We start from the raw sequence: 17,023 nt of genomic DNA, 5'->3' as shown, positions 1-17,023 counted from the left end.
ATGCCTCTAATGCCCTTGTAGATGCTCGACAAAGAGCGGATTAAAGAGATAAAAGCTGAAAGGAAGTTGACACATTTCCTGTTCCCACTTCCAATTACAGTGCACTGAGAGCAGGAAAGCATTGAATATTTTTGACCAGTTTTTTGCTGTGCTTACCCACTGCGTTTGAGGGAATAGAGCTATTCTTCTCTAGCTGTCATTGGGGTTTTTTGCATCTTCCTGTCTTAGAGATCAATAATTCCCAAATGCAGACTTTGGTATTCTGCTCAAAATCGTTACACACTCCTTCCTTTCTCCGGTCAAGTCTCCAGGCCTTGAAAGCCATTTTGTCTTGCTTTGTAACACATATCTTCCTGATATAGAATTTAACTTTCAAATTCTCCACCAACAGAGTTAAGATACATTTGTTTTTCTGCAATTGTATAGGTCCGAGCTGTCTCTGGTGACATTGGCTTTTCCATGCAAGAATTAGAAGACCTTTATGTAGTATTTAAGGTAAGAACCCTTTATAAAGTAAGGTCCCATTTATTGTTAATATTACTAACAGGCTTTCTTACCCAGCTATGAAAGTGCCCCCTCTGTGCAGACACTCCAAAGTCCATTGATTTTTGCAGCTAGAAAATTACAGGGAAATTTCACTGAATTGGAAGACACCTTGCTCTAATTTGCTGATTTTTTAACATTTTTGTATTGTTTAGTTGTCTGACTTGTTCTGAGTTTTTACAATGGGGTATGATAGGAATCTTAATAAATACATAATATCCTTTATCTGCTTGTATAAGGACACACCGGATAGATGAACAAAAATGGGAAGACAGTGACTTTGTGCACAAACTTAGAGTGCCATCCTAGCCATGCTTAAGTCAGAGAAAAGCCTTACAGCTGCCAGCCTGCCCCAGCGAGCTGCACTCGCTGGGGCATTCTGGGAGCTGTAGAAAAAACCTTCTGTCTAAATGTTTGTGGGACTTTTTCTTTTTAAACTTGCATAGGATTCAATGTTATTCTTGACAATTAAGCCTCAGGCTTTAAAGACTAGGGAGGCTGGGTGGTGGAACCAGAACCATCATCTTTAATAATAGCAGATTGTCCCAGTAGGGACTCTGTTTGTATAGAAATAAACTTCCACTAAGAGAGTGGGAGGAGGGCATTTCAAACAAAATTCAATACATGGATGCAGTTTCCGTGAGAGACTGAGGGCTGAAATGTTCTGAATTATTTGTGTGCAGAGGGCTGAGTCATTACTGGGGTAACAGCAGTGGCTTCTTCCTCTTTCTTTTTTATACCATTTTTAAAAACAGCTCTTTTTTGCTCCTCCTCTTCACTTTTAACAATATATGCAGCGACACCTCTGCTGCTACATCAGCTAATGCTGACCGATTTTTAGTGATATTCTGGTAGGAAAACCTGGTTCCACCACTATCACAGGTGCCTTTTTTAAAAAATACAGTTGCGGGTGGGAGAAAAAATTTCTCCCCCACAACATCAGCAAACATTTTTAAGTTAAAAAAAGAGGAAGAAATTGCCACTGTTGGCATAGTAGATGCACCTCACCTGAAATAATTGGCAATGTTTCTGCCCCATCTTAAAAGTTTTGCAATGGCCGCTCTTCATTACATGTGGAAATGTGTGTTGTTCTGTAGACTGTTCTCTCTGATCCAGCTGCTGAGACTGTTCAGGTGAGCCCATCTTCAAAAACAGAGCAATTCTGCCTAGCAACAGCTCAGGAAGAAATACTTTCAGGGAGGGCCTTGTCTATCTGCTGTTCCCTCCCATCAAGCAGATGATTGACATGATTACAGTTTTTGAAGTAAGCCTTGCATGCACACAGTGGGACCAAGTCTGTTTTCTTTCCTTTTTTTCAAAAAAAATATGCTAATACTGAGTCCCTTTGAATAGAGCAACCTGATGTGATTGAAACATATTTAGAACTCACAAGCAAATTCTAAGCATGTTTATTCTGAAGTAATTTTCATGGGCTTCAGTGGGACTTGCTCCAGAGGACCGTAGCATCAGAGCTATGATATTTTTATTCTTGCTTGGCCACCAAGGCTTCTTATTTCTTAGTGAAAGAGGTTGGAAGCTACAGTGGTTTCAAGTTATCACTGAACTAGTTATTCATTAAGGTTGAGTGTTGTCACAGCTTCAGCCTTGCCTTTTTCAGTTATCTATGTGCCAAGGGGAGTAACTAACATTGTTCTCTTTGGAAGTTTCAAGAGCTTCACCAAGCTGCCAAAGCATTGCCTCTAGACTTTCCAGTCAAAGCTATCAAGCCATTTCAGCCTGAATCTGTACCCCAAATTGTTGATGTTCCCTAAGTTATTTTGATGCACTCCTTTTTCTGCATATTGCCATGCCCAGGACTGAAAATTGTTTTTACAAAGAACCCAATGGCATTCATCTCACAGTTAGTGTTGGGGTTCCCCCTGTTAGGAGTTATAGGGAGCTTTTCAAAGCTGAGGTTCTGAAAATATCATTATTATCTGACTTAGTAGTCCCTTCCCTTCATAGGCAAAACACCTCATGAGCTGTTACTGGGGAAATCGCACTGCAGCAGCCCACCGAGACCAGAGCCTGCCCTACCTAGAACAGTACCGCATTAACATAGAGCAGTTCAAAGAATTATTTGCTTCTCTCACTCCTTGGTCCTGTGGCCTCCACACAGCAGTGTTAGCAGAAAGAATGTTCCGACTCCTGGACGAGAACAAAGATGCCCTTATTAACTTCAAAGAGTTTGCAACTGGGATGAGTAAGTGGCTTCTCTAAAACACTTGATCTAATGCTGAGGCAGAAGTTACTTCCTCCTCTGCCTCCTCCTCCTGTGCAGTGGTGAGAGACTGGCACAAGCTATATCCTTACAAAAACAATTGTGTAGAAAAGTTCTGATTTTTTGCCCCTCACTATGGCAAAAGAAAAAGGTAAATCTTACGGTCTTCTATTTGCAGTTACCAGCTAAAGCTGTGCATGGCTTGTAATTCCTTGCATAAGCTCTACATCTGATTGATAGAAGCCTGGATTAGTTTATTCTGGTTGGGAAGTCAGGTGCAAATATTTAGCATTTGCTATGAACTCATTGTGTGACTTTGGGTATCTCTTTTTTCCATAACCAAAAGAATGTCCTAGCTCAGAAGGCTGTTTTGAGGGAAATATTGTAACAAGCTTTGTGCTGACATGCAGAAATCAAATATGGACGTAGAAGAAGCTTCATTTCTGCTAAATTTCCCCTGCATGTCAGGCAGCTGGTAAGGATAAAAATCCTGCCAGAAAAAAGTTGGTGATCTAGCAGTAATTCTGAATGCTAAGTGACTTTTCTTCTTATTCTTAAAAGGTGGAATGTATCATGGAGATCTGACTGAGAAACTTAAACTACTGTACAAACTACATTTACCTCCAGGTGATCCATTTCTTTCTTTCAAACATCCATTAGTATTTAACTAAGGTTGCAGCTTGTTAAAGCTGTTAATAGCTTACCCAAATGGAAAGCTTTTAATATTCTGTTTTTCCTGGACATCATTAACCTAAGGTGTGGGTCAGGTCTACCAGAAGAGCAGTAATGGCAGTAGTAGAGCAGAAAAAGTGACCTGAAGTCTCTTTAGAAATAGTTGCTTTGCCATGTTGAAGAATATGAATACTTATATCAATTTACAGCAGACATTGGTCAACTTCAGACATCATAATAATCAGTAGATATACTAGACAAGTCTCAAGCTTGCTTATTTCCCTCTCTTCTGGCATGGCAACAAAGAGGAGATTAGAAAATTTCCCTTCCAATTTCAAAGAAGAGCATATTGTTACATCCACCCCCTATATTGTGGCTAATCATAATGATAGTTTATGGGGACAAACCAGCTGCATAAACCATGGATTGAAATTGACATGTTTCTGTTAACCATAGCTAAGACTAACCACATTTTGTCCTGATTTGGACATAATGTTTAACTATGATTCATTGAAACAGAAGTATCCTCATGGCTACAGTTGGCTCAATAAAAATATATCGCCTCATCTGTTTCAATTTTCACTCTTTGGAATAGCAAGACAGTCATTTATAGAGCAAGGCCTATGGACTATTCTGTAGTATAATTGCAAACTTCAAGACTGATGCAAGCTGACGGGGGTCTTCTGGTGGCATCTTTACACAAACTTTGCCGAGGAAATTTGTCTGAGAAGGGATTAGGAGTGTGTTGTTATTTTAATTAATTAATTTAAATATTTATAACCTACATTTGACCAGAAGTTTCCAAGGCAGTTTGTTTGTTTATTTTTAAAAGTTTATAAGCGACCATTTAGAGTAAGGTCAGTTGCGAGGGTATGCAACAAAACTAAAAGCACAAAACATATCAAAACAAGCAAGACCAATAGTATAAATGAAAATTAACAATTAAAAACAGGCAGTGCCATATACACAACTGCCTCGGTGGAATTCTAACTCAGTTATAGTCCAGCCAAATAGTTTAGTCTTCAGAACTTTAAGAACTGGAATGATGAGGCCTGATGAACATCAATTGGAGCAGAATTTTGCAAGTGGGGGAACATCATATAGTAAATCAAACATTTTAAAAAGCATATTAAAGAATCTAAGATGACACTTTAAAAACTAAATTTAAAAGTACCATAAAATTCATTAAGCAACAGCAATGGTCAGAGTAACAGAGACAAGAAAATAGCTAACTGGACAATTAAATTATATGCTACAATTTAAAAATTCTCACAGGCTGATTCAGTTCTATAACACAGAAAAAAATAGGCATGGCTTTTGTTAAGCATACCACATGGTAGAGTTTGAATCACTGGATTATATTCATCACTGTCTTGTCACTCCCAGATGTTTCTTTGATCTGACAGAAGCTTCTGTCATCTGATTTTTTTTTTTTTTTGCAAAATTCCATTTCCAAACATCAACTTGACAACAACCATAGTTGACCATATTTAAGGGTCTTTGTAAATGAAAAAACTAAAGTAAAACCACCCAATAGAAAAGAAGTAGTAGTGGCTTACGCAAGGTATGCTAAGTAAGCATTAGAAAAGCGTGTGCTTTGTTAACAGACTATGCCAGCTGGTAGTTCTGTGTCCATCCTGTGGTTAAGATTGGGTACATGAATGTAGCCGGAGTACCGTTCTTTTTGTGTGGACAGAGTTTATTGGGGAAAGAGGTAACAAGCAAAGTAAGATGAAGCTTTTACATAGATTTATGTAAAAGCACATCATGCATCATGTTTATGCTTAAAACTCTAGACATAAAATGGAAATGCTGGGGCGGGGGAGGGGGCGGGGGTCATTCCTGCTAGCAGGAAGCTGTAACAATGGTTAATGTCTATTCTTCTAAGCTGTGTTTCCATGTTCCTGTTCTAACTGATCAAAACTGCAAGTGCCTTGAATATGCTCACTTGTTGTTATGCAGTCTAAGCATATGAGCATCTATTTCTGAGTAATTGTGCTGAGTCCAAGGGTGGGTCCTAGCCTATGAATCCCATCCTCTCTGTTAGATGGGATTTCAGGGACATCTTCTGTCAAGAACCCTGCTTAAGTTTAAAGAGCCCAAATAGATTTTTGGACCAGATGATTTTCGTTAGGCTAGACATTAAATAATCAATAATGATAAAGAAAAAGATGGCTTCATGCTTTTCCCTCTTTGTATAGCTCTGAGCCCAGAGGAAGCAGAGTCTGCTCTGGAGGCCGCAAATTACTTCACAGAGGATAGTGTTACAGAAGGTAACAGTGATCCTTCTTGCCTGACTGGGATGGGGTGGGCAGGATGTGTGGCAGCGGGGATGAGCACAGAAATGTTTTGAAACCTCTCTGGGCAGTTGTGTTAGTTCCTCCTCAACAGCAAGTTGTCACAGAATCACTTTTGCCCCTGTTGAGGACTATAGTGATAAACTATTTTGGTGTAAAGCACTGATAAAAGAAGACTAAAGCCGCTTGATCTTCGCAGGCTGCTTTTCCTACTCAGGGTTCCTGTTCGTATGTTTCGTTTCACTGCCCTCCTCTCATTTCTGTTGCTCTGTATTTTTGATTCACTTTCTTGTTTTGTCTCAAATTCCTCCCTGCCCTCAAAGCCTCTCTTTTCTCTCTCTCTTTCTCTCTCTCTCTCTCGCCACTTCTCTAGTATCTCCTTTTGTCTCAGAACTGGATCTCTTCCTCCATTGCGGTTCTCAAGGTTAGTCTGAAGGCCTGCACAAATGTGGGCCATTATTACTGGGCTCAAATTATCTGCCTACCAAATGTAGTGAAAGCTCATGTAAAATTACATTATTTAAGAACTGTTTCTCACTGGTGTTACTGTGACATGGCTGCTAGACATAAGACACAGTACTTCCGTTTCATAGGGTGCAATTCAGTTGTCCCTGCAGCAGATGCTCAGAAGCCGATCAGCCTCCGGTGGCAGGAGTGCATATGGTGACAGTGATCCCCACCACAACTTCATGTCCTGCCATTTTTGTTCCACCGCTGTTTCCAGCCATCTAGATTAAGCATCGGGGAGGGGAATGGAAAGAGGCTGGAGTGCAGATCTGGACTGGTGGAAATCCGCAGTCCCACTCTTCTCCCCTTCCCCCACCCCCCAGCACATCCCCTTTTGCCCACTCTGAAGCCCAGTTGCCACCTTGGGGTGGGAGGCAGCCAGTTTGGTTCTTCCCATGCTGGCTGCAAGAGAGGAAGATGGGATCCCACTTCAAAAGAACTCAGAGATGGGACCCCAAAGGATCCTTTGTCCTCCCCACAGGCTACCTTAGGAGGCCATCGGGTTGCACCCTAATCTATGTTAAATTTTAGATAATTTTGCTAAAAGTCCAATTATTAGTTCCTCTGGAAACTTGGCTTATTGCTGCGGTCAAAGCATACATGGCTACCAATATATTTACTATTGGCTTCATGCTTAAAATGTGTTGCCTTTGTCTAGTCAGTCAAAGGGTAGTGAAATGTGGGCAACATACTAACATGCCAAGTACTGGGAAATATTAAATGTACTATTTACAGCAGAGTGTGCATATAGGTATATGTTGATTTGCATGTTCTTAATCCACTAAGTATTCTTAATATTTTTAGTTTTGTCAGTATTCTTAATCTTTCTGAATATTCTTAATCGAGTCATTGTGTCCTGCTTGCTGCCTCCACTCGCTCCAGGTTAAAGCCTGATTTTTTTCTAGTAGACCAAGGTGAATTTTATTCTGCATTATTTTAATGACATACAGCCTTCATTGTGCGTTGGTCATTCTAAAGCATCCTGTGCTGTTTCAGTCTAGCTTGACCTATTCCCTCCCTATTAGCTATGGAGCTATGCTGTAATGACCTTAAAGAACACCCTGTTCATCTTCCCTCGCAAGCATTCTCTTGCGGCATCCAGTCCACCCTTGTCTTCTCAACATTGATCAGCCGCTTGCACCCAAAAAGCTCAGCAACACAGCATACAGATAGCTGGAACATACCCTGTCGTTTGTCCAAAGCATCTGTTAAAGCAGAGCTGAATTTAGTAAACGCAGCTTGTGAATGTGATACTACAGTTTTTAAGCATCAGTTTTAATGAAAGATTCTCCTAATCTTCCTTAAAGCCCCTCTTGAACTAGAGGGCGGCAGCAGCAAGCCCCAAGTAATTGCACTGATTTTGTTGGCCTTTAACTTTTAAGTTCTTGTATTTTGAAGGGCCCCAACTGCTCTTGAGCGATGCTCTCCACACATCAGTTATAACTGGATACTCCCCTAGCCTGTAATGCCTTTTTGTAACCACTTTTTCTAAGCCTTGCTCCAGTTTTCTCTAACTATGCTTATAATTTATTGCACATGCCTACCATTTATGATGAGTTCCGCTGAAAGAAATGTTCAGGAAATTAGATTTTATTGTGTTTGTTTAAGCTGAGGCTTTTGCTGCCAAATCTACCCACTCTCATTACAGAATCAAAAGCTTTTGGGTATAAACATACATACATACATGCAAATCAGAACTTAGTGAAATGCTGCTTTTCTACTACAGCTTGGTTTCCCTTCACATTTACATGGTTTGCATGATGCAACAGCCCACCATGGCTTAATTTACCCATAGTAAGTTGTGTCAACTGCCCATGGGCACTCCTTTTGCGTGGCACCTGTGGATGCCTGATTAACTGGGAGTTGTGTCATGTGAACTCAGGCACCAGTGGTTGTTTGAGGGTTAGACAGCCCTCAGCCTATGGCTTGAAGTTTCTGTATGCACCCTTTGGTTTGTTAACATATTTTTCACTGTAAACAGTATTAGGAGAGGCATTTTGTTGTCCTGAGTCCCATGCAATGTTCTTAATGTTCTTGACTGCACCATTTTGCCTTTTTTATTTGTATTTTATTTTGATAGAAGCTGTTATGCAAGAAGACAAAGCAGCAAGAGATGGGAGCTCCAAAGACCAAGGTAATGAAGTTTTCTTTCTTACTGGTAGACCTCTCCTGGCATTCCCTTCCTTGTGTCTTATGAAGCATTCATCCTCCCAGAAATGCAACATGCTTCAGTTCTTGGGCTCAGTGTTTCCCCGTTTTGGGAAAGTAAAATGCTTTAACTAGAATAACTTTAATTGTCCCCACAGCTCCCAGTTTTGTTACATTTGGCTGTTGGGAGCTGTGATTTATAGCTTCCAGCAGACAAAAGCTTTAACTGTAATTTGGAAGCTGTAACTTGAAGGCCATAACAGAGATTTATTTGCTTACTACTAATTTTACAAAGTATACAAAACATCTGTTCTCTTCAATTGTGCAGGATAGTTTCTAAAAGGAGCATGCCCTGAACTAAAAAAAATCAAAAAAATCTCCATCACTGTGTCGGGTCACCGAAATTCAAGAATGTGCATATTCTTAGACTTGTGTCTTAGCTGTTTTGGCTTGATTTTCCTTCAGAGGAGAAGGGCACCAGTCCCCAAGATTACAGATATCACCTGCGAATGTGGGCCAAGGAAAAGGATGCAAAAAAAGAAACTATTAAGGATCTTCCTAAAATGAGTCAGGTAGGAATTTGTTTGAGAATCAGTTATGCATTTAAAAAGGACTCTCCAACATGTTTCTTGTACATGTCATTTTAAAGTAACAGACTAACTCAGAAAGTTGATTCTTTTTTTAATTGTTGTAACATAAAATCCTTGGTCTGAATTCTGTGAATCCTTTGCATTATACTATGCTGCCCTATACTCCATTTTTCAGATAAAGACCTATTTCAAGTTTACATAAGATCTCTTTGCTCAAGAAAGATCATGCATTACAGGACATTTTACATGTTTTATACCCCTTTAAAAAGAGGCTTGGAATCAAGTAAGCATCCAACTTAAAAAGTGGAAGCAGATCCTGAACTTGTCCACCAACTTGCATTTGGATCCTTCAGCCCTAATTGCAATGCTTCGGTTCTATATCTAAATCTTTAAAAGCAAGGATAGGGAACTCCATGGAGGCCTCATTCCCTCAAAGGGTAATTTGTCAGGAGCTGCATACCAGAGATAGGCAGGGATAAATCTAAAAGTGGGTGGAGCAGCACCTTCTCTCTTTCTCCAACTAGATTGCACACGGGATGACTAACCAGTATGTAACTGTGTCATCTAAACTGAGGCTGCTTCCTGCAGAGTAGCTTTTTTTGAGACAGGACGTCACCTCAATAGCCTGTGGTTGCTCAGTCCATGATGGACTGTCAGTTGTCCGGACCTGCAAGACTGATTCCATCGTGGGTAGCAAGGATCAGCCGGGAAGCTGCTTGGCAAGAGCAACAGAACCCCCTGCCATTCTTGGCAGTCTTGCACATGCTGCCACCGCCAGTGACAGCCTCTCCACTGATGCCCAGATGGCAATTGGGCAGAGCCATCACTGGCTCACACCCTTTGTAAAAGTTTGGCCTCCGAAAATTTCACAGCTGTGTTACTCATTTTTATTATATTTTTGTCACAATTTCCCAACTTTTCAAGTGTGCACTTATGGATGTTAGGTATGTGTGATCTTGCATTGTCACAGGCCTTGTAAGTTTCAGCATTCCTAGGGAAATGGACTAAGTAACAGACTAGCAGGGCAAGACTACATTGGGCAAATTTGCACACGGTTGCTGTCTGTCAGTTGCCAAGTTAGCAAAGGTAGGTGCATCGAAGGGGGTGGCGCTCTTCACAGTGTAAACCTCTGGCTTTAAAGTGTTGAACTGACCATTCTCAGTGCCCACCATTTCAGCATTTCTTGAGTCTCCAGCTACTCCAGAAAGGAGTGGGGGGTATTATCCCTCCCCTGTCCCTCCTACTTTTCAGAACATTTACTGCTTTGGTTATTCCAAGTCTCTGACAATTCTAAAAGCAACCTGAGGAGAAAGCTAGATGGGACTAAGTGAATGGTGCCCATGGTGGGACTGGTATAAGTGTAAGTACCACATTTTCTCCATCCTGTAAGATTTTTAAAAAACTGTCAGGAGTACTTGTATATTTTTGCAATGGGAAATACGTGCACATTTAATTGCTGGCAAGTAAATAGAGGGGAAATTTGCACCAATTTAGTGGCAGGGCAATGAATGGAAAGGAAATTTGTACACCTGGAATAATAGAGATCTGTGTACTTCCATTTATTTTCCAACCATTAGCATTGTTTATATTTCCCAAGCCCTTCCCCGCAGCCCCCGATCATATTTTTCAGAACTGTCAAGGAACTTCAGTAACCACAGCAGTAAGTAATTGAGATTTTTAAAGGGCATGGATAATTAATATTTTCCCTTTCTGGAGCAGGTCAGGGAAGCTTTGAAAAGGTGGAAGGTGCTGAAAATTGTTGGTTCAGCATGGAAATTCAGAGAATTATATTGCTAAGGAAGTGGTGCATCACCTTTTGATATACCTGCTTTCATTGCTTTTCCCCCTTTACATTTCATTTGACAGCTGAACTAGTGACAGCCAGTAACTGTGTAAATTTGCCTGTATGTTTTATCTTAATACTAAAGAAGATATACTAATCTAATCTTCTTTATTTCCATGTAAGTTACCTAACACGCTTAGTTATTCCTTTTGACACCTGAAACTTAAAAGGCCTTTGACAAGATAAGGCTACACATACTGGGCAGCTGTAAGTGTGCACCAGAGAAAGACTGACATTAAATTTTAATTAAAGAAGAATGATAAACATCATTGTACAAATTTTAGGGTCCACCCCCTCCCAATACAACACTCGTTTATGCATTTTTGAGGTTCTGAAAAATAAAAATAAAAAACAGGAAAATGAAAAGGCATAGTGATAGCCACAGGGAGAAGGAGACAAGATGGGTTCTGCTATGAGGGATACTGGGATACAGGGAGGAGAAGAAAAGGTCAACCAACCCATACTGCACTGTTCATTTGTAAGATGGCTTAGTGTCCTATGTGAACACTCTTTCTTTGCCACTTCCTTCTCTCTCTCTCTCTCTCTCTCTCCCCCCCCCCCCCTTTTTTTTATAATCAAAACAAACCTCCATGGCTTATTGTGAGCCAAGCATAATTTACATTTCACCAGCCACAGTTGGGTGTGTCATCTGAGCCAGGTGGCATAGCTGTTTGGAGGGTTTTACAACCCTCAAATGCCGCATGGGCTGTTGTAGGATTTTTTGAGGATTGTTTAACCCTCCAACAGGCAGTGCTGCCCATGTTCAGAAAGCAGGGTCAGTGGCAGCCAGGTAGTGATTATGTAAATCACAGTCCACATGTGCTGCAACACACAAGGCACCCTGAGAAGCTATAGCTTCTTCTAGGGGTTGTGGTACCCACAGTGGATTGTTGCATCATCTCAACACAAGCAATCAGCCCCTTCTGGATACCAGAGGTCAGCTAGGCAGCTTCTTGGCCAGGGCAGCAAACCCCCTTGCTTCTCGTCAGGTGTGCCCAAGCACCCGCCAGGGCCCAGCATCCTTCAAATGCCCAAGTGGCACTTTGGGGTGCCTGGCATGGGCTTGTGGCCTGCCCTGCTGCAGTGGTGAGCCATGTTTAGCCCATAAGGCCTTTCTCTGTTTGTCCTTTCTCTTTCAGAGATTGTGAAAGGCAGCTTGATATCTGGCTTTCACAATCCCTGGCTTGCCAGCACTGACACTCCATTTGGAGTGCCCGAGTAGCATGTTTGAGGGGCTTGTCGAGCACAGATGACAAGTGGAAGCAGGTTTATTCTTTATTTTATTTAGTTACGCTTACGCACTTTGGAGCCAGAGGGATTTGAACTGCAGAGGGATAATTAGGCATAGGGCTATAGGTTGCCCACTCCTCTCTCGGAGAGGTATCATGTTTATAAAGAAATGGAGGAAACCAAACAGGCAGATTAAACCAAAGATCTAATTTCAGACAGCAGGCCATGATCCAATGGAGTACCCCCACTCGCAACCTTTGTCCATTCTTAAGGCTTCTTTTCTCATAGAATCCTCTCAAGATAAGATTTCTGCTTCAAATTTGGAATGTGGTATTCCCTCACATCATGGCTGTCTTGCCAAGAACAAATATTCACAGAACACCTGCTAACTGCTACTCACGCGTTAAAACAGTGTGTTTATGTTGGTACATGCTCAGGGTGGGGTTTACAGACCACCCCCAGAACTGTAGAGGACGACTCTTAACAGGCTGCACTGCTTCCAGGGGTAGCTGCCATTTCTGGGTCAGACATAACATTATACCACTGCTTCATGTCACATACATGAGCCTTGGGCCTGTGCGCTCTGTCCTCCTCACCTGCATGGCTGTGAGGAGATCAGAAGCTTTTGTTTTTATTTCCAGTTAGCCACTGCTTATTCTTTGATCTAAAATTATAGTTACCTGTAGATTAGGGGGAAAACTAACTCCATAGTTTGAGATAGACTTCTTTCCTTAAACCATAATTGACATGAAACATTTAACATAGACTGTGCCTTGTTATCTGATCTCCTTGTGGCTGCGCTGGAGGGGATGCCAGGCCAGGCTTACTCATGTAACACTAAACCATAGTTTAGCGTCACATCTGAAGAAAACTATGTTTCCGATAAAAACTACTTGGAAATTTGCTCATAGGAGTCTCAGTAATTATGTTGTGTCCAAAAGTCTCATAAAATAACTTCAGATCCCAAACTTTGAAGTAGCATCAACTACGTAGGCATGGGAGGGAAAATATTAATAATTTGCAGGCACAGAATTTAACAAAGCCAAATCAAAAATAGCTTTTTAAAAAAAAAAAGAATTTATATAGCATTGAAAAGGCAAGCCTTGTATGCACACCTAATTGGTGATAGTTCCCTCATCCAGGCAAGCACACCATTTTTGGCTCTAAGTTTACCTCTTTCTGAAAATGGAGGTGCATGTGCCTTTCTTAGGCAAAGCTGTTTTGAAGACAGATGCCATCAAGTTTTGTTGGTTTCAGTGCACACCCAATACATCAGTTTTCTAAGCCAAAGTAACTCTTTTTTTCTATTAGCATGCAAAGGGAAACTTGCCTACTTCAATATTTCCTTGGGACAGAAAAATATTTTTACCATTGATTGGACAGAATAGGTTTGTGCCAGTCAGTCTGGCAAACATGAAACTCCCATTCATAGAAGGGAAAGCAAATAAATTAACATCATTTATACAGATGCACATAGCACTTGTAGATATGGCTATAAATCTGCATTGGGCACATAAACATGATGGAAATCCTCCCAGATTAACATTTCTTGAGTAATGGGTTAACAAACGGAAAGGAAGGTTCCTCTGATGGTTGGATAATTGGTCTGCAACTGTCAAATGCACACTTATACAGACAGGTAAAGGAGAAAATGGGATTTTCCAGCCATTAGGCAGAGTTTGGCTAAATTAATTAATTAAACTTTAAAATCCTAGTTAAATTCCATTCATGCCACACATAGTCATACAATGTGAAATGTGAGTGTGCATCTCAAATTAAAATTCCTACAAGATGGAGACTTGCCATGTTATCAGCACAGCTGTTTTCTGGAAATAAAAAAATGTTTATTAAACTTCGGATTGGTTAACTTGGCATGTTTCATCATCATCAATTTTGCACCCAAACATTTACCAGTTGTCACAATGTGCATCTCTCTTTTAAAGGAGCAGTTTATAGAGCTGTGCAAGACCCTTTACAACATGTTCAGCGAAGACCCGGTGGAGCAGGAGCTGTACCATGCCATTGCTACCGTTGCTAGCCTCCTCCTGCGCATTGGCGAGGTGGGCAAAAAGTTCTCCCACCAGCCTGCCAAAAAGACAGATAACTCCAAACCAAACAGCACTCAGGACCCAGTGAGCGAAGAAGAGTCGCCAGCCTCTGATCAGAGCCAGAACTCTACTGTAGAGCGGTATGCCCAAGGGGCCACAGAGGACAAAGCTTCTGGGGATATTCAAGTGGAAAAACACCAGCAGGAAAGCCAGATGCTTGTAAATGGTGGTGGTGAAGGTCCAGGCTCTCCCATACAGCTGTTTTCAGATGATGAAACGAAAGATGATATGTCCATGTCTTCATACTCAATGGTCAGCACTGGTTCCCTGCAGTGCGAAGATATTGCAGATGATACAGTGCTGGTTGGTTGTGAGGCTGGCAGTTCAGCCGCACGATATGGCAGCACCATTGACACGGACTGGTCCATCTCGTTTGAACAGATTTTAGCCTCCATGCTTACAGAGACAGCCTTAGTAAACTACTTCGAGAAGAAAGTTGACATTACACAGAAGATCAAGGAACAAAAGAAAGTGGAAAGGCAGTTCAGTTCATCCAGTGATTATGAGCTTTCTTCAGTGTCAGGCTGAACTCAAGGGGATAAAACAGGGTTTGGCTAATAAGCAGTGGAAGATCTAGAAACCTGGTGAACACGTTTTGGTCCATTTTCTTTTCTTTTTTACCGACACCTATAACTACCATCAATTAAAGTTCGCTTCAGCTGAGAAAGGGGCTTTTCACAGTGACTCTTTGATATAGATACCTTTCAGGAGGACACCTTGCTCACTGGGTTTACGTTACATTCTCAGAAGCATGAAAGCCTAGCACCTAATAGCCTCTGTGGCCTAGAATTACTACAGTAAATTATGCATGTGTGCCTCTGCCTATCTTTCTTTAATGAAGTTTGATTTCAGTTACACTGTGCTGTACCTTCATTTGCATTAGGTTCCTTGGTAACTGTTCACCAGAAAAGCAGCCCAGCTTGAATACCTTCCTTTGTATGTTTGGCTGTCGCATTTTGACCTAATGCAATGTAGCGAGGTGCTATAGAGATCCCCAGCCTGCCTGAAAGACCTTTGTAAAGAACCTAGATGCTATGCAGCAACTTGTCCAATGTAAAGTTGTTTTACTCTTGGCATCCTGCAGCTAGAATTCATCATGCCTTGAGACAGCTGGCTTCTATCTCGAGTGAGGAGTGATCACAGTAGCATGTGGTTTTCAAAAGTTCCAAAGAGAAATGCATACTAAAATATGTTAGCCTAGTTTTAACTCTTCAGTGCCATGTTTGTTTTTAATTTCCCTGAAAGAAAGCAGCAGTGAGAATTGCGACAGCCACAGAGACTGGGGTAGAGTAGAGCAGAGTCCTCAGACTTGTACTGATAAGAGTACAAGTTTTGCTGCTTAAGCTTTAGATTGCTTCTTTCATAATTTTACGTAGGCTCTAATTTTATAGTGTACAAGATTCATAATTTTCCATGGTACAATAAATTTGGAACTTGAACTTAATATTAATGGACAAGTCTTGTGCCCATATCCTTGCAAGCCAGTTACCATAGAAGTGTTGCATCACTGGATGGTTTCTTGCTATGTTTAGATCTTTAGTTTTATTTTGTTTTTTAATATACTAGACCTAGCCAGACCTCTATAGGTAAAGGAGCCATGGAAATGGCTTATGTTTGTCTTCGGCTTAGACCTTAGTCCAGTTTGCCTGAACTATCCTACTGGCTTCATGGTGGTCCAGATATTGTACCCTGTAGAAATCTCACCATTATACATACTACAGTTCAAACGATTTCTGCAGCCTGCATGGTATGATGTTTCAATCAGCTTGTGCTCTTGTGGAATAGTGTGTACAGCTAGGGAACCTGCCTTCTGTGAATCACTTGTGGACCAGAGGAAAACTGGAGCTCCATTTTGGGACTGGAAGTTTCCCTATGGGAATGCTTTCACTCTCAAGAAACACTGCTATATTTGTTTATATTTGTATACCTACTCATTACATAAGTACATTATTCAGTCGCATGAGCTTCATGGAAATTGTGTGAATGATTGGGTGTGGCTGCCGTTGGACCAGTGGTGAATGTGGGTCACACTGGCAGGTCAGAAAGTGAAAAGCCTGCAGACCTAGGGTAGATGCGTACAAGGAATCTCCCCGTTGGTGGAAAACCCAGTCTTACTCCAGTGTTGTGGCTTACTCTGTATGTTTAAGTCTCTGCCACTCTAGTCCCGCACCTGGAAAACAGATAATTAGCTTTTACTAATTCTTCAGTAATTTATTGTAATTTTTTTAAAAAAAAACAAATACATGTGATTTTCACTGTTCTGGTCTGATCAATCATGTATGTCTTCAATAAATGAACAGAATCATACATAGTCATAGAATTTCTTATACTTTATTTTATCTTCAAATAAAATGTATTTAATTCCCTTCCACAATTGCTTGGTTTTCACATACATAGCAAGAAACCCTGGGAGAGGGTACATTGATTGGGCAAACATACAGTCAAGATTAGACCAAGGCTAGGCCTTTCTCTTTACTGTTTTGAATGGCTTAGCTCTGAGAATGGAGTTCCTTTAGAGTTTCACATCTCTTTCTCACACTTTTCTCACATAGATGATATTAAGGGGATGTTCTTGACAGACATCCAAGTAGAACTGAGAGTTAGCATTTTTACTGGAAATTGAGTTGAGAAAAAGTAGATAGGACAGTAACTAGAAAAATCTGATAAATGTTACAAACAGGACGCTGTGCTTATCTACTATTGCAGACCGCCAAGTGGTTGCTAATTCCATTTCCTGTCATACACTTCATTGGAGATATCAACTATTTCTCATACTTAAGCAGTACTATTAATTTAACACTTATATTTGCAAATATATTTAATAAAGAAAAGACTATACATTGATATATTGTCCCCTAAAGATG

General features: G+C 40.8%; 1 protein-coding gene across 4 annotated transcripts in view; it reads left to right on the top strand.

The window, feature by feature from the left end:
• The window catches only part of TBC1D9B (TBC1 domain family member 9B), a 41,756-nt gene extending 25,290 nt beyond the window's left edge, over positions 1-16,466 (top strand). For 2 of the 4 annotated variants that reach the window (XM_044454198.1, XM_044454196.1), the window contains 8 exons: positions 427-495; positions 2,509-2,746; positions 3,326-3,391; positions 5,638-5,709; positions 6,107-6,157; positions 8,321-8,374; positions 8,854-8,960; positions 13,995-16,466. In XM_044454198.1, the coding sequence (XP_044310133.1) occupies positions 427-495; positions 2,509-2,746; positions 3,326-3,391; positions 5,638-5,709; positions 6,107-6,157; positions 8,321-8,374; positions 8,854-8,960; positions 13,995-14,687 (1,350 nt within the window). In that variant the 3' untranslated portion in view covers positions 14,688-16,466. The remainder of the gene's footprint in view (positions 1-426; positions 496-2,508; positions 2,747-3,325; positions 3,392-5,637; positions 5,710-6,106; positions 6,158-8,320; positions 8,375-8,853; positions 8,961-13,994) is intronic. The other 2 variants (XM_044454199.1, XM_044454197.1) reach the window with 1 other exon arrangement.
• Positions 16,467-17,023: the final 557 nt, after the last annotated feature.

The sequence above is a fragment of the Varanus komodoensis genome, unplaced genomic scaffold (genome assembly GCF_004798865.1).
Source record: "Varanus komodoensis strain SLA01 unplaced genomic scaffold, ASM479886v1 scaffold7_3, whole genome shotgun sequence".
NCBI classification, from domain to species: domain Eukaryota; kingdom Metazoa; phylum Chordata; class Lepidosauria; order Squamata; family Varanidae; genus Varanus; species Varanus komodoensis.
The sequence above is the reverse complement of the archived record's forward strand: the minus strand, read 5'-3'. Positions and strand labels throughout refer to the sequence as shown.